Consider the following 22953-nt stretch of genomic DNA (forward strand, 5'->3'; position numbering starts at 1 on the left):
ATTCTTCATCATTCTGCATACTGAAGCTCAAACGTCACAATCAAGGAACAATAAGAACAGGTTGCGTAGAAGAACTTAAAGTGGGGCAACTGGACTTCAGTCAAAAAGTTAGCTTTAAACTGAAGTCCAGTTGCTTAAGCTCTTCCACGCAAGATGACCTGGATGTCTGAGAATCTACACTTACAAGAACAGGTTGTTGACTGGAGGAGGACTGCCTTTCCCCATCAAATTCAGAGATTTGTCTGTATTCATTCATAGATCTCTTCCATCTCTATTTCCCCAGGAACCCAAGTCATCCAGCCAGTTGATGCAAGAGTGGGGTCTTGAAGACGTTCAGTATGGCTTCACCGAGGACGACTATAAAACCATAACAAACTACAAGGCTTTCAGCCAGTTCCTCAGGCAAGCATCTAATTTTGTTAACTGTTCTGTTTCTGTGGCTTGTCAGAGACCGCTCACTGACATCTCTAAGAAAACTCCACAGTGAGACCAGAGTGTGGTGTGACGAGCCAACACTGCTCTTTTTGTTTGAGCTAAAAAACTCGGCTGTTGGTATAAAGAGTTTGTCTCACCTGGGGCTGTCTGGCTCGACTAAGCCTCTGCTCCGACAAAGTGGAGCATGAGCTCCTGCAGTGCCCCCTGTGAGTAGTCAGCTGCTGACTGGATGCCTGTGACAGCCGGGAGGCTCTGGGACTTGGTGCTCTGACCCACTATCTTTCACACGCCGGCGTGCTAAACCTCAAGCTGTTGCCTGACAAATCACAAACATGACATACACACAGCAAAACAGGGAGAATGAAACTTAAGGGGCACAAGGGTGTCAGCAAATCAAGACCCAGCTCCCTCCAGTGCTGAGGGAAGTAGAAATTCTATCAACAGGAATGAAGTGTGACATAATAAAGCTGCCGTTGTTGTCTCCTCTCCCCCCCGGTTTATACTCAGGCCTCTCATTGCCAAGAAGAACCCGAAGATTCCCATGTCAAAGATGATGACAGTGTTAGGGGCCAAGTGGCGAGAGTTCAGTGCCAACAACCCGTTCAAAGGCGCATCTGCCACCGCTGTGGCCGCCGCTGTGGCCGCCGCTGTGGAAACGGTTACCGTGACACAGCCGACATCTGTCAGCAGCAGCCAGCCGAGCTCTCTGCTGGGGCCAATCAAAAAAGCCAAAACCAAAGAGGGAAAGGGTAAGGCCTGGCGAACCGTGACAGAATGCATATTTTTAGAGATAATTGCCAGAGCATGTGGTTAACACGTTTGACGTCTCGGTTTGGGTGTCTCAGGACCAGGAGTTAGAAAGAGAAATAAGACCGTAAAGGAGGTGAAGAAGAAACCGAAGCCGAAGAAGACCAAATCAAAGTCGGGCCAAAGTGGGAAGAAGAAGAAAGCATCCTCAGTATGTCTTATTTTTCTCATTCTATCTCACTCATCCTTTGAGCCCCCCCACTGCTCTGTATTTTCAGTGGAATCAAAGTGACCAGACTGTTTACTGCACTTGCTTTGAAAGTTGGTTTAATTTTTCGCATAGCTCTGAGCTCTTTCGTTTGTCTGTGTACTTTTCCAGAGTGAGGAGGACTTCCTGGAGGAGTCGGACTTTGATGACATCAGTATCCACAGTGCCTCTGTGCTTTCTGATACCTCGGGGGCCACCGCCACCAAGAAAAAGGCCAGACGCGGGCGGAAAAAAAGGAAAAGTAGGTTTACTGTCTACATGCTGCATGCTCTGTGGTGTGTTTTTTCCCCTCCAAAATCCCTCCGAACCAGACTGTTTGATTATGGGCTAACGAGCAAATAGAAATTTTTTTTTTTATTTATTTTGGGAATGTTTTCTGAAAGCAGTTGCTCTTTCCCAACATCTATTACCTGCTCACGGTAAAGTGCACATAGTTTAAATCTGCTACTGCTAATGACAGCTGCCTTGAAGTGGATTTCTGTATGTGGGAATCACTCATGTTTATCTTCTCCAGAGGAAGATGGTGACGGTTATGAGACGGACCACCAGGACTACTGTGAGGTTTGCCAGCAGGGTGGAGAGATCATCCTGTGTGACACCTGTCCCAGAGCGTACCACCTGGTCTGTCTGGACCCTGAGTTGGAGAAGGCCCCTGAGGGAAAATGGAGCTGTCCACACTGTGTGAGTAGATTAGTTTGTTTATGAAGTTTTATGTGTTTCTTTTTATGTGTAAAGCAGTCATCTGTGAGAATTTATTTTGGGGGGACAAGTGTGCTTTACCATGGTGTTCACTCTGGGAGAGTGAGGAAAATGTTGTTATGTTATGCATCACGATTTCACAGATTTATATATCTGAGATACTTAAATGTTGCATTTCGTACGTCAAGTGACATGAGTGTCCTGATCTCAGTTTTGAAAAACCTAGATTGTTCTAGATTGCTGTTGCACTAGGACATCTTTCACCCTATACAGTGTCAGGGTCTTCCAGTGTGCACATGTTTGATTGCAATACAATATTCTGTTTAAAAAACACATGTTTACTGGGATATCTGTGAGTGAATACGTCCTTAGCTTGATCCATTATGGTCAATGGTTTTTTGCTTGTGAAAGCCAGTTTGGTCAGTGTTTGAAAAATAGTCATTCATGCTTTTTCCAAATGTTTTGTGCTGAATGGATAACTACTTAACACACAACAAAGCATACATACAGCCTTTTGGTCTCAGCATCACCGTTTATTAAAGTGGTTGTCTCCATGATACAACTGCCTGTGTCCCTCAGGAGAAGGAGGGCATCCAGTGGGAGGCCAAAGATGAGGAGGAGGAAGAGGAGGAGGCAGCTGGTGAGGAAGAGGATGACCACATGGAGTTTTGCAGAGTGTGTAAAGATGGAGGAGAGCTGCTGTGTTGTGACACCTGCCCTTCTTCCTACCACATCCACTGCCTCAACCCACCCCTTCCCGAGATACCCAATGGGGAGTGGTTGTGTCCACGCTGCATGGTGAGCTCACGTTTCAGTTTCAATACTATCTAAGGTAGTTTGTGTTAAAAAAAGTTTTCAATCACAATGCACTATTAGTTAAAGCATTTGGTGCTTTTAAAAAATATCTAAAATAGATGAAATAGATCAAGCTTAGTTTCCTTTAGTAAAGTCACCTTTACTTACAACTTTTCTAACATTTAATAAAAACTTTGGCTATGTGTGATTTTGAAACATCATCAAATATTTAGATACACTGTGCTGCACTGCAGTGGAAATAATGATTTATTAAAGATTTTTGTTATTCTGGATTTACTAATTATCTCTCTAAAATCTTTGTGGGAAGAAGATTCCATGTAAGGATGAAACTGTAAAAAGACAGAAAACAGTTAACTGAATCTATACAGTATACATATTAAATTGGTACCTATGGTAACATAAGGTAGTTATACTAGGAGTTTCAATCTCTTGTGTTTTGGTGGTCTCTAGGCTGCTTTATTTTTTATTAATGTATAATGTCAACCTGCGTAGGGACTGCAAATTCTAAATGTGACACGAACTCATATCAAATCCATATGCTCTGAAACCCTCCTTATTTTCTCCTTATTACAAGATTTGGGGTGCATTGTTGCTTTTATTTAAGATATAGAAGACTACATGTATGACAGTGCTTCTCCTTTATTTTCTTAGTGCCCTCCCCTCAAAGGTAAGGTCCAAAAGATCCTGCACTGGACTTGGGGAGAGCCCCCATTGCCAGCTGAGCTGCCTGCAGGTCCTGATGGCAAGCCAAGTGATCCACTGACCAAACCTCCGCTTAAGGGCCACCCAGAGAGGGAGTTCTTTGTAAAGTGGGCTGGCCTGTCGTACTGGCACTGCTCTTGGGTCAGCGAGCTGCAGGTGAGATACCAGAAGTAGGTCCAATTTCAAATTAACTTTTCTGCTCTCTTTGGCCACAGGAACTATGTGTCCTCTTTGTGAAAATAGAACACGTGCAATGAGCCAAGAGAGTTTGCACTGGACCAGCTGTTGAAGTCAAATCTAAAATGATAATGCATGTTCCTTTAGTCATTTGGCTGTCAGTTTTTAAGGAATACTTGCCCATGGTTTCATGTGTCAAGCATCAAACCTCGATTACTTTGTAATTCAGAGCAATCCTATTTAGCTGACATTTTGTTTGTTTAGACACGCAGCATCTTTCTTAGTTTATTTTGACTGTCTTCTCTTTATTAAATCCAATCTGGGAACTCGAAGTGCTTAATCAAATTAGTGTCAATACCAAGTATAGACTATATGTTACAGTCTTGTAAGAAAAGTCCTTTGCCAGAGGTGGTGCCAAATGAAACAAAGCAGAACTGATTGTCTTGCTTTGTCTGTGGTTGTGCAGTTGGAGCTGTATCACACCGTCATGTATCGAAACTACCAGCGTAAGAACGACATGGATGAACCTCCACCGTATGACTACGGCTCCGGAGAGGAGGAGCTCAACAGCGAAAAGAGGAAGAGCAAAGACCCCCAGTATGCTGTGATGGAAGAACGCTTCTACCGCTACGGCATTAAACCAGAGTGGATGGTTATCCACCGAATACTTAACCACAGGTGGCTGTTCATAGTTACGCAAATTCCTTGACCTCATATGAGGGCTCATGTACTGTTTTAACTTGAAGTTAAAAAAAAATTATCCCAGAAAATGCAAAGTGAGGGACAACACCAGTAAATCATATCCCACCTTTACAGACTTAAGCCTGTCAGCCATATGCACAGACATTGCTGACAGATGCAGTTCAATGCTTTGGAACTGAATGATACATTAAAAAGTTGTTCGCTAAGTTTGACTCCCATCCATTTGCAACTGAAATTGCAGGAGGAACAGTAAGTGACTTTGATGTGATTTGTATGTAATTTGTTGCATTCCATCAACAAATACCAACAAATTTGTTTTGAATATACCCTTAGAACGAGCTCAGTTACTGATTGGTAAACAGTACAATCCCTCCAGAGGCCGTGAACTCTCTGTTTGTTTGTATTTATTCTCCCCAGTTTTGATAAGGATGGAGATGTGCATTACCTCATCAAGTGGAGAGACATGCCCTACGACCAGTGCACCTGGGAGGTGGATGATTTTGACATCCCAGAATATGACAGCCATAAAGCTTCTTACTGGGACCACAGGTTGGTTAACATTTACATTTACAAGTTATTTTACAAGTTATATGCTGCCAATATATGCTGCTCTTTCCCCTCTGCCCTGCCCACTATGTGCCCCTGTTTGAACTGCTTTGCTCATCACGTTGCTGCAATTATTTGCCAGGGAACAAATACTAGGGGAGGACCAGCGTCCTCTGGTGGTGAGGAAAGGAAAGAAACTCAAAGAGGACCATCCAAAAAGGGAGGTCCCCCCTGATGCTCCCATCATAGATGTAAGTTGGAATATTTAATGGTTTTATGGTCACAGATATCCACTCAGGTACCTTCTTAGCTGTCTACACTAAATTTGTACGTAGTACTGTGGGTGTAAAGCTATAGTAATTACTCTAAAAAGTGCTACTATTCTCTCATATCACCAGCCAACCATCAAGTTTGAACACCAGCCTTGGTACATTAATGCCACTGGAGGGACACTGCACCCATATCAGCTGGAAGGCCTGAACTGGCTGAGGTTCTCCTGGGCACAGGGCACAGACACCATCCTGGCTGACGAGATGGGCCTCGGGAAGACGGTGCAGACAATAGTGTTTCTCTACTCGCTCTATAAGGAGGTGAGGATGGAAGAATATCACATGGCATCAGATAGTGGTTCTCTGAGTGCAATATAAAAGGTATTGACAATTAATAACAATTCTTAAATTACAGCTGATAATGTAGACGTAGAATAAAGTATACTGGACAATGAGAAAAGTAAATGATTCAACCTGTTGTGTATGTTCCTGCTGAGATGTGACAGTTGCTGAGTCTTTCCTCCTCCTCCTCCTCCTCCTCCTCCTCCTGCTCCTCTCTGTCAGGGTCACTCTAAGGGGCCTTTCTTGGTGAGTGCTCCCCTCTCCACTATCATCAACTGGGAGAGGGAATTTGAGATGTGGGCTCCAGATTTCTATGTGGTGACGTACACTGGGGACAAAGACAGCCGGGCAATCATCAGGGAGAACGAGTTCACCTTCGAGGACAGTGCAGTAAAATCAGGACGCAAGGTGTTTCGCATGAAGGTGAGCAAGATGCAAGATGAGATCAAATGCTTTCAGATACTACTATTCGAACCTACTTGAATGAAGGGTTTGGGTGGTTGTCATCCTACCTGACAGCTAGCAATGACAAAAGAAGAAGTTAATGATTTAAAAACATACCTTGCAAACAGTGCAGTAGATGTGGTAGTAAACCATTTGTCCTCCAGCATATGATCCCTCAACTAAAATAGTTATCATCAGATATATTTTGTTTGTCCCCTTGCAGAAAGATACTCCTATCAAGTTCCACGTGCTGCTGACGTCTTATGAGCTGATCACTATAGATCAAGCCATTCTGGGCTCCATCACATGGGCCTGCCTGGTGGTCGACGAGGCCCACCGACTGAAGAACAACCAATCAAAGGTAAAACAGCATTTCTGGCACTGATAGCAGCCTGGTCCAGAAGCAGTGTGGATATTATCAGGGACGCAAAAAAACAGAAAAGGAGCAGGAACACAGGATGATAAGAGCAAGAAATATTTGCACACAAACATGTTCATGAAATACATTTCCTGGTGTCAAGCAGGTCATTTTGTAAGTGCGATTCGAGTTTAACATTCAGAAACTTTTTTCATGGGTCACTGCATTCTTTTTGGAGGTGTGCGTGTGTCATATCTCCTGCAATGTGTCCTGTCCAGTTTTTCAGAATTCTCAACGGGTATAAGATCTACTACAAGCTACTTCTCACTGGGACGCCTCTTCAGAACAACCTGGAAGAGCTGTTCCACCTGCTTAACTTCCTCACCCCAGAGCGCTTCAAGTAAGTCCTTCCCCTCATCTTTTCCCATACTTCCCCTCTTGCCAGTATCTGCCAGCTGGTGCATCAGATATGTCCCTCTTTAGATTGATAAATAAATCTTGTGCTGCTGGTATGGTTCAAATTACCTGTCAGTTCAAAATATAGCTGTCTTTTCTTTGCTGTCACTTCATTTCAATATTTCATTCTTCTTCATCTGATCTGTGATCGGTGCAGTAACCTGGAGGGCTTCCTGGAGGAGTTTGCTGATATCTCTAAGGAGGACCAGATAAAGAAGCTCCACGACCTGCTCGGCCCTCATATGCTCAGAAGGCTGAAAGCTGACGTCTTCAAGAACATGCCTGCAAAGACAGAGTTGATTGTCAGAGTAGAGCTCAGCCCCATGCAGAAGTAAGCGCCTGGATAAAAAGAAGTCGATACTGTGTGTCTAGAATCTTCTTCATTTGCTCCTTTACAAAGTAGACTTTCAAAATCACAGTGGAGTGGAGATAATACAGGTCATAAACAATAATGTAACTTATTTAACGCTATAGATAAAAACTTAACCAGGGTTATTTGACTAATTCATTAAAATTGCTGTTATGTAGGCTTTACATGTGTGAACCTACATGCTATCAGTGCGCTAGCTAAAGGAGCTAGCTAAAGCCTCTTTTGGACAAGCATTTTGGCAAATAATTTAACTTTGCATGTTGACAAGACTTAAAATCTTAATGCATTGACTTTTCAGATGACATTGGCTTGTAATCTTCACAAGATATCTATCATATGCACTGACTTGATAAATGATGGTAATTAGTTAATTTATAAATTTTTAATAAATTCAAGTTTTTAATGCTCCTCGTTCAATCTGATTTCTGACCTCTTACCTGCAGGAAATATTACAAGTTCATTTTGACGCGGAACTTTGAGGCTCTGAACTCCAAAGGTGGGGGGAACCAAGTGTCCCTGCTCAACATTATGATGGACCTGAAGAAGTGCTGCAACCATCCCTATCTGTTCCCTGTGGCTGCTGTGGTAAGGCATCAAATTTAGTTCAACATTTGATCTCAGTGAGTACAAAATTTTCAAATGATGAAATAGAATGTTGATGGCAGGGAAGAAGTGCCTGTGGGGAGGCGAAACCTTGGCTGTTCGACTTACCGATTTGTATACCACAAAATGTAGCCCTTGTCTCCTGGTTAGAAATATGACTTAAAATGACTAATTATACTTAGCAAGTATCCATACATTTTTCAGTTGATGCCTAATTTGCTTTTGCAGGAAGCTCCTGTTTTACCCAATGGCTCGTACGATGGCAACCTACTGGTGAAGTCCTCAGGAAAACTGACGTTGCTTCAGAAGATGTTGAAGAAACTCAAAGATGAAGGACACAGAGTTCTCATTTTCTCTCAGGTAACAGCTGACTAATATTGTGTGCGTGCCAGTTGTAGGTGGCAAGTCAGACGATATCTAACAGCAGTGGAGACTTTTTGTAGTGTTAACAGTTCTGTTTAGTTTTGTTTGTGTTCTGTTTTCGACCATGAGGCACTTCTAAGACAATGTCACGTGTCAGTTGGATAAGTCACTGAACTGCATGACGTAGCACTAAGCACTAAGAAGAGCTGCTCTCAGTACTCGTTCAGACTGAGAATTTACTTGCAAGATAGCCTTTGTTTCATGTCTTGATTTTTTTCTTGTGAGACTCAAGTAAAGTTTACGTTGAATTGAATTTTGACCCCAGCTGCATAAACTTTTTTTTTTTTTTTTAAAGATGACAAAGATGTTGGATCTGCTTGAGGATTTTCTGGAGTTTGAGGGTTATAAATATGAACGTATTGATGGAGGGATTACTGGAGGTCTAAGGCAGGAGGCCATTGACCGCTTCAATGGTGAGTTTGCTAATCCAGAATCTGCCGCTGTGAGTTCGTATTGATGCATGTGTCCTTCTACATGGCTTTCACTCACCCTCACACACAGGATGACTATCTGCTTTGGTTTTTATCACAGCACCGGGCGCTCAGCAGTTCTGCTTCTTGCTGTCAACACGGGCTGGAGGCCTTGGCATCAACCTTGCGAGTGCAGACACTGTCATCATATATGACTCTGACTGGAATCCTCACAATGACATCCAAGTACTGACCTTTCAGAGACTTTTCACATGGACACTTGCAGGCTTCTTTGTAACTTTTACTCATTGGATCTTTGATGTCATCTACCGTGTGAGAATGATTTGAAAATCTCTCCTTTTCTCTATACGCCATCTTTCCATTCTCGCAGGCTTTTAGCAGAGCCCACCGTATAGGCCAAAATAAGAAGGTGATGATCTATCGCTTTGTGACACGAGGCTCAGTAGAGGAGCGAATCACTCAGGTGGCAAAGAGGAAGATGATGCTGACCCACCTGGTGGTGCGGCCTGGCCTGGGCTCCAAAACTGGCTCCATGTCCAAGCAAGAACTGGACGATATCCTTAAGTTTGGCACCGAGGAGCTTTTCAAGGATGAAATGGAGGCAGCACGAACCATGGGTATGTCTATGGGCCAGATTTTTTTTTTGCACTTCTGCTTGACCTGCAAACTGCTACATATTTATTAAACATCACAAATGAAACCATGTTGAGACAGCTGGAGGTTCTATTATTTCTTGTCTTTCTCAGTATAACATTGCCAATTATCCTGAGAGGGTGTCTCCTTTTTCTTTGTTTATGGTGAAACTGGTGGGTGCAGCACCAGCCTCTTATTTGAAAAGAATTCTCATATCATGCCATGAAATACTGCAGATCCATTTTCACACAGAATGCAGTTACTCAGTAAAACTCAGTGGAGACAGGCTGATCTTAGAAAAGGCACTGAACAAAAATCCATAATGCCAGTGAATTGATATAATTGTGGGTCATCTAGTTAGTCAGAAGGTCTTTTATTAAGTGGAATCTTCTTTTCATAGGTAAGTGCTTTAGCCACAGACAAGTATATTTTGTCTGCTGGAAAATAAAGATGGCGCCACACGAGTGGCTGCCTCTTACAGCACCTCCTACGCTTCTTTTCTGCTTTTCTTTTGTTCAGTACTTTTAAAGTACTCTTAAGTACTTCTTCTTTGTATGCCCCTCTTTGTAACTTTTTGTAACTTTCCACTATGGAGACCAAAGTTGTATCACTTCTGGAGATTGTGTTGCACAGCCATGGCTCTATTTTTTTGAGAATGTCCCCACTGCTGGACTAATAAAGGCCTGTCTTATCTGTCTTTTTTGTAAAAATCCTCATATTAACTATTTTCTCATCAACAGGTGACAACAAAGATGGTGAGGAGGGCAGTGTGATTCATTATGATGATGATGCCATCTCGAAGCTGTTAGACCGCAGCCAAGACGCCACTGAAGACACAGAGATCCAGAACATGAACGAGTACCTAAGCTCATTCAAGGTGGCTCAGTATGTGGTGAAAGAGGAGGACGGAGAGGTGAGAGTACTGACATGACTACTGACATGTTTTACAGCTGACAGCAGACCTCAGGAAAGGGTTATTTCATCCTGTATGTTATATTTTGTTGCATAACTTCCACTTTAAAGAGCAGCATAATGCAGTTTAAAGTTAGCATTACTTTAATGAGGAAGCAATTTTTGGATGAGTAAGTCTTATTTTTGTCAGTGGTGGAGAAGGTACTGAGTTTCATTACTTAAATAAGAGTACTAATAATACTATAATAATAAACACTGTAAAAATATATGTACATATTGTAACAAGTCTTGCACTAAAGATGATACTTTAATAAAAGTATGTAAGTATAATCAGGAAAATGTGGTTAAAGTATTAAAAGTAAAAGTGCTCAGTGCAGCAAAATGTCCCCTGTGATTGTTTTACTATTATAAATGACCTCATTAGATTATTATGACTCATGCATTAATGTAAAAACAGGATTTTACTGTTCTAATTGGTTGAGGTTGAGCTCACTTTGAACTATTCTTTACAGGACTGCAACTAATGATTATTTATCACTATGGATTCATCTGTTGATTAATTGATTTTTTGGTCTAGCCAATAGTGCAAACCTTTATTATTATTATTATTATTATTAAAATTAAAACTTAATTATTCAAAGGAAAAGTAGAAAAACCTCACATTTCAGATGCTGAAACCATCCATCCATCCATCCATCCATCCATCCATCTGAGAGGCGGGGTTCACCCTGGACTGGTCGCCAGTCAATCACAGGGCCAACACACAAAGACAGACAACCACACACTCTCACACTCACACCTAGGGGCAATTTAGAGTAGCCAATTAACCTAATGTGCATGTTTTTGGTATTGTGGGAGGAAGCCAGAGTAAGGACTGGAATGATGATCAAAATAGCTGTCAATTCAGCTGTGCTCGTACATTTTCATTTGATTTTTTCTTTCTACCACTGATTTTTGGTGCCTGTTTTATCAACACAAGCATGAAGTTGCACATGTAATGTACACCACAAGCAGAGGTGATACATATTTTTGCTTAAAGAGCTGGAACCTTGTAAAGGTATTGTTGAACAAATGAAAATAAAAAAGCAAACCATTAAAAAGATTTAAAACAAGATCATTAACAGTTAATGTTAATGGTTAATGATGGAGAAAATGATTTTAGTGTGAGTGTAAGGCCTTGAGGACACACAAATTGTGTGTAAAGATGATAGTCAAAAGAACTGTGTTTGTTATTAATGAAAAAAGTCACAGGCTACTTTTACATTCACTATAGGTCCACCAGGAGCCTGGGCCTTGTAACTTGGTGCCTTGTTACTTGGTGTCAGCACATTACAGCATAATAATACCATAAAATAGTAACACATAAGGTGCAAGACAGCATGAGGTACAAAGGTAGACACAGAAATAGTACACAACTACAATGAATAACAAGGAGTTGTCTCATTCTAACAGTATCAGCATAGTATAGCCTGCTTGATATTTTTCCAGAAAAACTGTCCATCATTACATATCTGTGTAAAATATTAGTGTCTGATAGGAAATTTATGGACTATAACTTTAACTTCAACTGTTCACAAGTAAATCTAGAATTTAAGAAAGGTGACAATATGTTTTTGGACTTAAGTAGTTTTGTGCATGCCACAGAATACACAGTGGTTTACCTTGTACCTTCATTCAAAATTACTTCAAAACGTCAATCAGTTTATTTGCCTTTGTGTGTGCGCCTGTGTTCAGGAGGAGGTGGAACGGGAGATCATCAAGCAGGAGGAGAATGTGGATCCAGACTACTGGGAAAAACTTCTCCGCCACCACTACGAGCAGCAGCAGGAGGATCTAGCCCGCAACCTTGGCAAGGGCAAACGCATCCGGAAGCAGGTCAACTACAACGACACGACCCAGGAGGACCAAGGTAGGCTCAGTCGACGCACACACGGTGCTCGTCCACCAGGGCTCACGTGTCCTGGGTTTGTCGTTTCGCCATTTACCAAGACTCATTTCTGATAGGTTATCCTTTAACATTATCATATCTTTTCTTGGCTGCATTCTGGAAGCAACAGCCATGTTCTATTATCACCATTTTGAATTTTACATGTTGGTGTCAGGATTTGGCACTCCTGCCTATTTTTAAATATGAGCAGCAATACACAAGAGCACACAGGATGCCGAATGAGGAGGAGAGGAGCTTTTTGACTTGTTACCATCGGCTTAACAGATGGCTTGTGGACAGGTGAAAGGCGAGCCAAAAGCATATTTTTACTAAAGGACAGATCTTATGGTCTACGAATAAACCACCAATGCAAACCCCTGCTTGGGTTTATTTAAATGGATCTGTTTCTTGTCTTCTCCAAATGATTTTTCAGCAGTTAGCAGTCAGTCAATACTACATGTTGCTGTGAATGGCATTCTGGGAACTGTTACCTGTTATGAGAACGCACATTATCGAACCAGTCACCTCTAAACAGATCATCTTAAAGTTTAACGCTTTCCTCGTTCTGCTTGAGACATTTCTCTGAGCTAAGCACTAAGGCCACGCAGGGCATTTCGAGCGGTCACAAGCTTGTTGATGGGTTTTAAAGTGAGACATTTGTATCGGAACTTTGAACTCACTCAAATCTGTTGCATCGGTCTGCTGCTATAATGAAGGCACATTTGCTGTATGTAGATAACCCTGTAAATAAGGAATGGGCCAGTGACATCAAAGGTACATTTCTGTATCTGGTCGATGACTTTGCACAGATCAAGGTGACACCCCCTCTGCTGACTTTAGAGAAGGTCAGCAGCTCCGGTATAGTCTAATATGTGGTTAGGGACTCTGTCAGCTAATTCAATAACAGAACCCATATTACTCATGCTGCTGACTGAGCATCATGTGCTTGGCTTCATTAGTGAGTTAACAAGATGATATTATCTTAACACAGAATAATTTGGATGCATCAGTTCAGGCATGAAAGCACAGAAATTAATCAGCATGTTTAATAAATCCTTTTAGGTCTCAACAAGAGCTGTTGACTCCCATTAAATCTGCCACAGAGTGTGTTATACTGGCCTAAAGCTCTCTTTTATCTCATGCATTTATATAGTCTTTGTAGTGTGTTATGAAGTACTTCCTCTTAATAATGTCTCTGTTGCAGTAAAGTATATATATACTTGTAAGAGTGGCTTCATGGTCCTGATGGCCACAGTTCAACAGTAGTTGACCAAGAGAGAGTAAAGATTTCGAAGCCCTTCATGGCTTAGAGTGCACTCCAAGTTTAAAGTGATTGTTTGGCAGAGTAGTCAACTGTCACCTCACTTCCAGAGGACAGAAGTGGTGCAATATGTGCATGCCCATCTGTAGTGGTCTGTAGTAATCTGCAGTGCCATGGCGCCCTCAGGTGGCCACCAACAGAAGCGAATGCAATGTACTGTTTCTCTTTGATGTGTGGCTCAGAATGGCAGGATGATCTTTCAGACAATCAGTCGGAGTACTCTGTGGGGTCCGAGGACGAGGACGAAGATTTCGAGGAGAGACCTGAAGGTAAATCATAACACAAAACATCACTACCTTTACACAACTATTGTGCTCTTTAGGTATAACATGACAATACAACTCCGTCAGCACAAATACTTCTTCATGCAAATTATTCTTGATCATCATCAGCTCGCTCATTTTGTGTCCATGGTAAGACAGTGCATTTGGTGTTATTTTTTATAGGTGGACGCAGACATTCCCGTCGACAGCTGAAGAGCGAGAAAGACAAACCTCTGCCCCCCTTACTGGCACGTGTCGGTGGCAGTATCGAGGTATGAATTTGCAGTTTCAATCTACAGCCTCTGCATCTTCGAGTGGAGGTGTACACCCTGTTTGGAGCAACTAATAACATTTTTGGCACTGTGACTTAGTTAGCAAGGTGATAATTCTTCATTGTGTTCAATAGGAGGAAGAACCTGTGTGTGTATCGCAGTTTCTATATATATACGACTACTATATTGCAGTAGTATATATAGTACTATAGTGCTGTTTTAATGTGTTTGAGTTAATGTAATTTTCCTAAGAATCCACAGATTTTCCCACCATCATGTTGTCCTCTTTTCACAAGGTTCTGGGGTTCAACGCTCGCCAGAGGAAAGCCTTCCTTAATGCCATCATGCGCTGGGGCATGCCTCCTCAGGATGCTTTCAACTCCCACTGGCTGGTTAGAGACCTGAGAGGGAAGAGTGAGCGTGAGTTCAGGTAATGCACTAATGTTGTTTTATTTCTAAACTGTTATACGTACTGTTATTTAATTAAACCAGAATTCTGTATTCACACAGTGCAATATTTTTAGTCGAGGGCCGCCTGCCATGGTGTTAAGAGGCAGCTTTGGGATATTTTAGTCAGTTCTCACATTTAATTGGTTAGCCCAGGGCGAAACTCCCCAGACACTCATATCAAGTTTACAAAAGGTTGGTCTTGCCAATTTGAAAGTTATTTCTCTTCAGAATGGACCAGAGCCAAGCATCGCATAAACAGATATTCAGACTGCAAGCAGCCCTTAGCTTTGTTGTTCCAAAGCAAAACACCTGCACTCTTAACTTTTCCTTATTACTCACTACTGTGCCACAAATTTTTCTCTTAGTCTTTCAACTGCTTATGCTATAGTAAAACAATTAGTTAGTCCTCTTTCTCTAAACTTCTACTGCTCTCTCTGCCACTAGTTCCAGTTCATGGAATATCAACACATCATTATATAAGAAACATAAAAATTATACAGGGCATCTCCCAATAACACATATATAAATCCAAAAGCCCACCAGTTATAACCTCCTTATATGTACTTTTACATACATCCATCCATTTTCTATACCGCTTATCCGTCAGGGTCACGGGGGAGCTGGAGCCTATCCCAGCTGACTACGGGCGAGAGGCGGGGTTCACCCTGGACTGGTCGCCAGTCAATCGCAGGGCCAACACACAAATACAAACAACCACACACTCTCACACTCACACCTAGGGGCAATGTAGAGTAGCCAATTAACCTAATGTGCATGTTTTTGGTATTGTGGGAGGAAGCCGGAGTACCCGGAGAAAACCCACGCAGGCACAGGGAGAACATGCAAACTCCACATAGAAGGGCCCAGACCAGGATTCGAACCTGGAACCCTCTTGCTATGAGGTGACAGTGCTAACCACTGCACCACCGTGCCGTCCCTTTTACATACAATATACTATTTATATACTGTTATATACTAGTATACGACTGCCATTTAAAATATGGTGTTAAAATCCGGCATCTGTAGTGGTTACCTCAGAGGAATCACTCTCTTCACATCTACTATAAAATGCTTTTTTTTTTTTTCATCAGGGCCTATGTGTCTCTGTTCATGAGACATCTATGTGAGCCAGGGGCTGATGGAGCAGAGACCTTTGCTGATGGAGTCCCGCGCGAGGGACTGTCTCGACAGCATGTTCTCACCAGGATTGGAGTCATGTCCCTTGTCAGGAAAAAGGTACGGGTTATTCAGCCAAAAACATCTTTAATGCAGCATCCCAAGTCTTCTGCTGGAGCACCGTGAGATTAGAGAAAGTAGGTCAAACTGTTCAGGCAGAGGCAAATGCTGCCAAGGAGGAAAATGTACTCGCTGGATACTTTATCATTTTACAAACTCAAAATTTAGATGTTTTGTGGGCTTTGTTTGCCATTGAAAAATCTGGGTGAAGAAATTCAACAAGTGGTTTCTGGACTTTGAGCTCTAGTCCAGTCCAGTCAAAAGCCATCAGCTAAATGAAGTTATTGCTGCATCACAAGTAGCTGTGGCATAATTTCCAAATATTACAGTTTTGGGGGATAAATGACTATTAAACTTACCTGTAAAACCTTTGTAAATGTAGCTATGATTTAGCTTCAATGTATGTAAAATACAGAGAAATGCACTTCAGAGTTTGCTAGAAGTATTCGTTTAGAATGATCGAGTTATGCCAACAGAACTGGCATTATTTTTGGTTAGGTCTAATAATATGGCTTTATTGAAGTTTGAGGCATATTGTGTATTTTTTTGTTAAATGTAATTCAAAATCTTTCCAGTTTTTATCATTATGAAATGGCCATTGGATGTCAGTTGAATTTGACTGCAATATTCTATATGAACTGGCCTCAGGGGGTCTCAAGCCAGTGTACTTCTTGTGTCAGTGCCAAGCCCAACAACAGGCTATGTCTGAATTTAAGAAGACTTGGCACCAACTAAAATTAAACTTGTTCACTATGCCACATGTTTTTTACAGTGGAGCGCCTCCTAAAGCCTTATTTGAGGATAGTAAGCCATCAGGAAAGAGTAGGATTTTAATTTCATTACAGTTGAACGAATCTCTTTTTTGTAGGTGCAAGAGTTTGAGCATGTAAATGGAAAGCTGAGCTCTCCAGATCTGATTCCCATCGGCATGGAGCTGAAGAAGCTGACTGAGAGTTTATCTTCTGATCCCAACACCCCCGTGCCAGCCAGCCCCGTCGCTACACAGCCTAGCACTCCCATCCCACCAGGTCCGAGCAAAATGCCTGCATTGATCATGTTTTATTTTTTACTGGCTGTAAAGGTAAAGTGCATGTTGGGCAAAAGTTATGGATTAAAGAAAAAAAAAAAAGTCTAAGTTGTTGTTTTCTGGATTGCAGAAAAGACTGAGTCTCTCGTGGGTACAGCTGAGGACAAGGAGCCCACAGAGCAAGATAGTAAGAAAGTGTCAGAGCAAGAGGTGAGTCCTGCTCTTCTTTAACTATCCATCACTTTCATCCTGTTCTCCTTCATTGCCTTGTCCATCTTCTCATGCCTCATCACACTTTAACCACACTCACCATCCTCAGAAGACACTTCTGTCAAACTTGGACGTCTTTTAACTTGCGTCTCTGCCCTCTACCAACTTTCCTCTTTGTCCTCCTGTCGCCCTGTCTGTTTTTGCCTCGGCAGACCTCCAGTTCGGAGCCAGCGTCTGTACCTGAGAAGGCAGCTGACAGTGAAGACAGCAAGGCCAGCTCAGAGGAGAGAACAGGAGATGAGAGGGACAGAAACGAGTCACCCTCCACAAAGACAGAGCCATCTGCCAACCCGAAAGAATCCGGCCTGAAACAGACAGAGATGTCGTCCAGTCAGACCTCGCCTAAAAGTGAGTGGTGCACGATCTGTGTGCTCCAAGTTTTTGTTGACTTTATTTATTTAATTTAATTTTGTTTTTGTTTTGAGTTGTACTTGTACCTGTTATACTGTAATTGATGTTTTGTTATCCACAGTGGAGCCCTGCAAAGAAACAGGGAAGTCTTCAGAAAAAGGGGATACTGATTCTCCTCTGGCAAAAACTGAAGACAAGGAAAATAAGCCAGGTACACATCTATGAATCACAGAATTAAGCAGTTCTAAATTGTAAAATAACTGCGCATTTATGGACTGTATTTATGCTGCTGTTGCAGATGATATGAAGATCGAGGATGCATTAGAGGGTCGGCTGAATGGAGACAAAGACACTTTGGATGAGATGGATGAGAACAGGAAGGAGGACAAAAACGGATTCAAAGCAAAGTTCATGTTTAACATTGCTGATGGAGGTTTTACAGGTAAGAATAAATCCTTTTTTTAATTTTGAACCAAAGAAGTGTCATTTGCGACAACATGATGCACATATGAGGGAGTAATGCATAGCTGAGAGGGAGACACATAGCTGTTGAAACTATATATGCAAGACAATGATCTAAAAAAAGGACAAAAACAACAATATAGTGCAGAAATAAGTTATTCAGTGGGGCTCGGGCTGACTCATTTAATTTGAACATCAATATGAACAAGGCTTGTCTTAAGCCGGACGGCAAAGGAGACCAAACTGTTGTGTCTATAGAGACTAATGAGTGTGAATAATGAAACAAATGACGGGTCAGTATGAAATGGGTATATCCTCTGTATCACTGCTGGAAGCCCTGCTTTTCAACACTAAAGTAATGTCATTAGCTCACAAAGATTCCACATTAGTATGAAATAGTGTCACTAATAACCTCTAACTAAAGGTGTGCTTGTTGACTGTCCAAATTTACTTACATACAAAGAGGACACTGTAGAACTCACTCACGCCTGCACATTGTCCCTGGGTATTTATACATGCTCTCTTTCTTTAACAGCCGTCAACACAATGAAATAGATTTGTTTTCTCATGAAACATGTTTGTGTTGTTAATGCGCTCTTACTTCCCTTTAATTTCTGAAAACATCTCGAAAATCAATTTCTATTTTTGTTAAAACCCTGTCAGAGTTGCACACCCTCTGGCAAACTGAAGAGCGAGCGGCACTGTCTTCTGGAAAGATGCATGACATCTGGCACCGTCGCCATGACTACTGGTTGTTGGCTGGCATCGTAACGTATCCTTTCCCAGATGTAAGAGCAAGGAGCTCAGCACCTTGAAAAGTAATGTCATTACTTTTGACTGGGGGTGCTGCAGTGGAAGAACTGATATTTACAGACTGTGAAAATGATATATAATATGCTTTTTCACAAACTCTTTATTTGAAGAATTTTGTGAGGTTCCTTGCTCTCGTTTGTTTTCCTTGACCACAAACCTATCTCAGACATGGCTATGCTCGCTGGCAAGACATTCAGAATGACCCACGCTATGCTATTCTGAATGAGCCATTCAAGACTGAGATGCATAAGGGCAACTACCTTGAGATGAAGAATAAGTTCCTGGCTCGTCGGTTCAAGGCAATTAGAGTCTTTAGAATTTCAAAACAACTATTTAACTCTGAAGTAATTCAAGGATTAAAGGATTTGTTATGTCTGAAACAAACTGACTCAATTTTTATCTCTCTCTCTGCCCGTCACTGTGTTTTCCTCTCAATCCCTCTTACCCTGTAGTTGTTGGAACAGGCTCTGGTGATTGAGGAGCAGCTGAGGCGAGCAGCCTACCTGAATATGACCCAGGACCCCGGTCACCCAGCCATGGCTCTCAACACTCGCTTCACTGAGGTGGAATGTCTGGCAGAGTCCCACCAGCACCTGTCCAAAGAGTCTCTGGCCGGGAACAAGCCTGCCAATGCCGTGCTGCACAAAGGTCTGTGGTCCAGTTTCAAAAATAGCAACAGTCATAATTGTCAGACTTTCTGCCTCACTTGCCAAAGGTTGGTAAACTGCAAAAGTAATCCTGCAAAAAAAGGATTTACAGGGCAAGGACACACATTTTTCATACGATGTTTGTTATTCAAATATTGGTCCATGTACACATTTTAAACCTCCTGAACCCTCCTGCAAACTTTTTCCCATGTGACCTGAGGTTTCTGGTGATGACGTTAAGAAGCTAGGCCTCCTAGCCACCTTAGCTTTATGAGCTGCAGGTTTGTGCCTGTTTGAACATGGCTGTTATTCAACTCGTTGGACTACACACACAGAGACAGAGCAGGCTACACACAGTGGACAGGATAAAGCGTACGCTTCGGCTGAATTCGCACACAATCCGGCAGTGTGGCTCCTTTCCACAGAATTAGTTTTGTGATACAGAACATAACTGCATGGAAACATTTTGAAAATGTTGTTTTATTTCTCCCATTCACTGCTCACTACTCTCTTCCATCTGTACCAGTCGACCTCTGACTGTGAATGGTTGTTTTTACTGTTAGCAACCAAGAAAACCTGAAATGAAGGGATAAAAATAATGAAATCAGCTTCCACCTCCAGGCTCAAATCTTCCAAGCCAACACTTAAGTCACTCTACATGTTTACACTGTCAGTGAACCTCTGTGGGTGTAGGTTGAGAGAGGGGAAGAGATCAGCACTGTAACCTACATCACTGCTTTTCACTAACGGCTGAGCAGGAGTTTACATTTTAAAAACCTGGGAAATAATGCGGACGGAGTCATCCTTTAAGTGCTTGGTCGTATATTTTTTTTCTTTTGGTTTTTAGTGTGTTGCATCATTGGAATGTGTATAATTGCTTTTTTCCCTAAGGTGGTTGACCTGCCCCGCTCTTTATTCTTTCAAGAAACAGACACTTATTTGTAGAAATTCCTTAAAACAAGATCATTTCAAGTGGAAACACGTTTATCCATCCATCCAAACAGTAAATGGAGTGCAAATGGAAGTGCAGAAACATGTTTCCATGCCACTGCTATGTGTTGAGCATCTAACAGGCAGATCCTGTTTGACACGGTGACTTCATTTTCTGTTAAACTGACTCACCGTCCCAACATGCTTACAGTGATTAGGGCGCTGAGAGTCTGGGGAGAGACCCAAGACTGTATACGACTTAGTTTGTAAATGTTATGTTTGAAAATGTTGTTGTCTGTAACAGATACTGATTTATTTGTAAGTGTAAAATTTGATTTAGTTTTTGGCTGTTGTTAATTTCATCCCTGAATGGCACAATTAATTTTCCTTTTTGATTTGAGGTCAGGGCGGCACGGTGGTGCAGTGGTTAGCACTGTCGCCTCATAGCAAGAGGGTTCCAGGTTCGAATCCCGGTCTGGGCCCTTCTATGTGGAGTTTGCATGTTCTCCCTGTGCCTGCGTGGGTTTTCTCCGGGTACTCCGGCTTCCTCCCACAATACCAAAAACATGCACATTAGGTTAACTGGCTACTCTAAATTGCCCCATAGGTGTGAGTGTGAGAGTGTGTGGTTGTCTGTCTTTGTGTGTTGGCCCTGCGATTGACTGGCGACCAGTCCAGGGTGTACCCCGCCTCTCGCCCGTAGTCAGCTGGGATAGGCTCCAGCTCCCCCGCGACCCTGACGGATAAGCGGTATAGAAAATGGATGGATGGATTTGAGGTCACACACACTCTTTGAAATGCAATTGCTTGCTGTTTTTTTTTTTCTCACTGATGATTTCCTCGCTGAATTATAGTCCATGTGCAGGCATTAAATGAGTGCTGGCATAAGTAACTTTTTCTGACATGGTGTGTGTGTGTGTGTGTGTGTGTGTGTGTGCGTGCGTTCCCATGCTGTTACAGTGCTGAACCAGCTGGAGGAACTTCTGAGTGACATGAAAGCAGATGTGACACGACTGCCCAACATGCTGTCCAGGATCCCCCCGGTGTCGGCCCGTCTGCAGATGTCTGAGAGGAGCATCCTGAGCCGCCTCACCAGCCGAGGGAGTGAGCCTCCACCACAGCAGGTGAGACGGGACACGCGGGGCAGAATTACTTCAGAAAACTCTCTTAAAGGTAGAGTTGATAACGTGTTTTAGAAGTATATATACAAATATATATATATGTATCTCTTATATCTCCTCACATCTCAACAGCAATCAATAAATCAAATACTCTGAGACTGACGAACTAACTAATTAACAAAGCAAATGAAATCTTGTATCTGTGGCTGCTGTAGTTATCCCATCCTTTCACTTCATTCTAGCTACTCTTGTTCATTTCTTTGCTTTAGCAATCCTAGCTTTGGTAAGTAATTAATTATTCGGTAGCAAAATCCGACACAGTCAAATGGAAGCCAGTCTCCTGTTTGATTTATTTAATAAAAAGAATGAAGTTATCTCGTTCTTTTTAAGCAAGATTTTTTTAAGCCAGACTGTTGCCTTGCTAACAGTTTCTTTTCTTAATGGTTTGGACTCGGCTGGTCATTTCTACGCTGGATGCTGTAGAAACAAGGTTCATTAAATTTGGGCTGAGCAGATTTAAGAAATAAAAGGCTGTCGCCCAATCACTTTGGAATATTGCGTAGTCACGACACAGCTACCACATCATTTTTTCCAAAACCTGTGGGGGACTCCAAGTCCCTATCTCCCATGGTACTTTTCCCAGGTGTAATCAAAAAAAGAGAACATCCCTTAAGTTGTTTACTTTCACCACTGAGGTTCATTCCCAAAGGATTTAATAAAGACTGTACTATCTCATTACTTTCATCTCTCCCACACCTGTTCAACACAATGTGTGTTTTATTCTTTGATATAAAAGAGATCGTGTGTGACAGTGTGATTGGTCATTGACTCAGGCTGTGCTTTTTTGGTTGTTATGCCGACTGGTTGTCAGTCTGCATACTGGCTCGCCCTCCTTTGTGTTTTATGCCTCTGTGCCAGGGATAACTATGGCCAGCGGTTACAGGTTTTGTGGCCATAACTCAGGAATTCATGTATCAGTTATAACAAAATTTCATACAAATGTCTAATATGATGAAATGATGACATGACGACATTTTATATCCCAAAGGTTGAAGGTCAGCTTCACTGTGATAATACTTGGAGGGTTGCATTATCAGGAATTGATGCACACCTTGCAGCCAATCAGCTGCTTCACTGTCATCATTAACAGCAGCACTCCCTTCTTATTATCCTATGAAGTCATGTGCAGCAGGCTAACTTATCCCTTGTGTCTGTTTGTCAGCCTTTTAGTCAGGGTGGGTTTGGCTGCTCCCAGATGTACAGCAGCAGCTTTGGTGGGGGATTCAGAGGACCAGGTGGACAGCCCATGGTCAACTACAGTCAGATGCCTCTGGGACCCTACGTCAGCGGTAAGGAGCAACAGTTACAACAGAATGTTGCATCACAACTGATGTAAAACAGCTGAGGAGGTTGTTTGTGAAAATGAAATTATAATAATGAACAAACTGAAATTAAGCCACTCCATCAAAAGGCAAAAAAATAGAAATGTTTATCTCATAATTCTCACAATAATATGCAAAAAAGTAAAAC

General features: G+C 42.1%; 1 protein-coding gene across 2 annotated transcripts in view; it reads left to right on the forward strand.

Annotated features, from left to right (window-relative positions):
- Positions 1-22953, forward strand: part of chd5 (chromodomain helicase DNA binding protein 5) — a 39858-nt gene that overhangs the window by 13871 nt on the left and 3034 nt on the right. The window contains exons 4-39 of one of the 2 annotated variants that reach the window (XM_046382299.1): positions 284-402; positions 943-1184; positions 1281-1393; positions 1562-1691; positions 1965-2131; positions 2729-2947; positions 3617-3823; positions 4311-4522; positions 4964-5095; positions 5235-5343; positions 5491-5682; positions 5926-6126; positions 6371-6508; positions 6784-6905; positions 7119-7292; positions 7775-7916; positions 8163-8294; positions 8653-8770; positions 8889-9013; positions 9159-9405; positions 10162-10334; positions 12068-12242; positions 13764-13850; positions 14028-14116; positions 14413-14546; positions 15658-15802; positions 16671-16830; positions 16960-17039; positions 17252-17447; positions 17572-17661; positions 17749-17892; positions 18576-18684; positions 18892-19024; positions 19178-19373; positions 21263-21426; positions 22646-22772. In XM_046382299.1, the coding sequence (XP_046238255.1) occupies positions 284-402; positions 943-1184; positions 1281-1393; positions 1562-1691; positions 1965-2131; positions 2729-2947; positions 3617-3823; positions 4311-4522; positions 4964-5095; positions 5235-5343; positions 5491-5682; positions 5926-6126; positions 6371-6508; positions 6784-6905; positions 7119-7292; positions 7775-7916; positions 8163-8294; positions 8653-8770; positions 8889-9013; positions 9159-9405; positions 10162-10334; positions 12068-12242; positions 13764-13850; positions 14028-14116; positions 14413-14546; positions 15658-15802; positions 16671-16830; positions 16960-17039; positions 17252-17447; positions 17572-17661; positions 17749-17892; positions 18576-18684; positions 18892-19024; positions 19178-19373; positions 21263-21426; positions 22646-22772 (5443 nt within the window). The remainder of the gene's footprint in view (positions 1-283; positions 403-942; positions 1185-1280; positions 1394-1561; positions 1692-1964; positions 2132-2728; positions 2948-3616; positions 3824-4310; positions 4523-4963; positions 5096-5234; positions 5344-5490; positions 5683-5925; positions 6127-6370; positions 6509-6783; positions 6906-7118; positions 7293-7774; positions 7917-8162; positions 8295-8652; positions 8771-8888; positions 9014-9158; positions 9406-10161; positions 10335-12067; positions 12243-13763; positions 13851-14027; positions 14117-14412; positions 14547-15657; positions 15803-16670; positions 16831-16959; positions 17040-17251; positions 17448-17571; positions 17662-17748; positions 17893-18575; positions 18685-18891; positions 19025-19177; positions 19374-21262; positions 21427-22645; positions 22773-22953) is intronic. The other variant, XM_046382309.1, reaches the window with a different exon arrangement.

The sequence above is a fragment of the Scatophagus argus genome, chromosome 3, assembly GCF_020382885.2.
Source record: "Scatophagus argus isolate fScaArg1 chromosome 3, fScaArg1.pri, whole genome shotgun sequence".
Classification (NCBI taxonomy): Eukaryota; Metazoa; Chordata; class Actinopteri; family Scatophagidae; genus Scatophagus; species Scatophagus argus.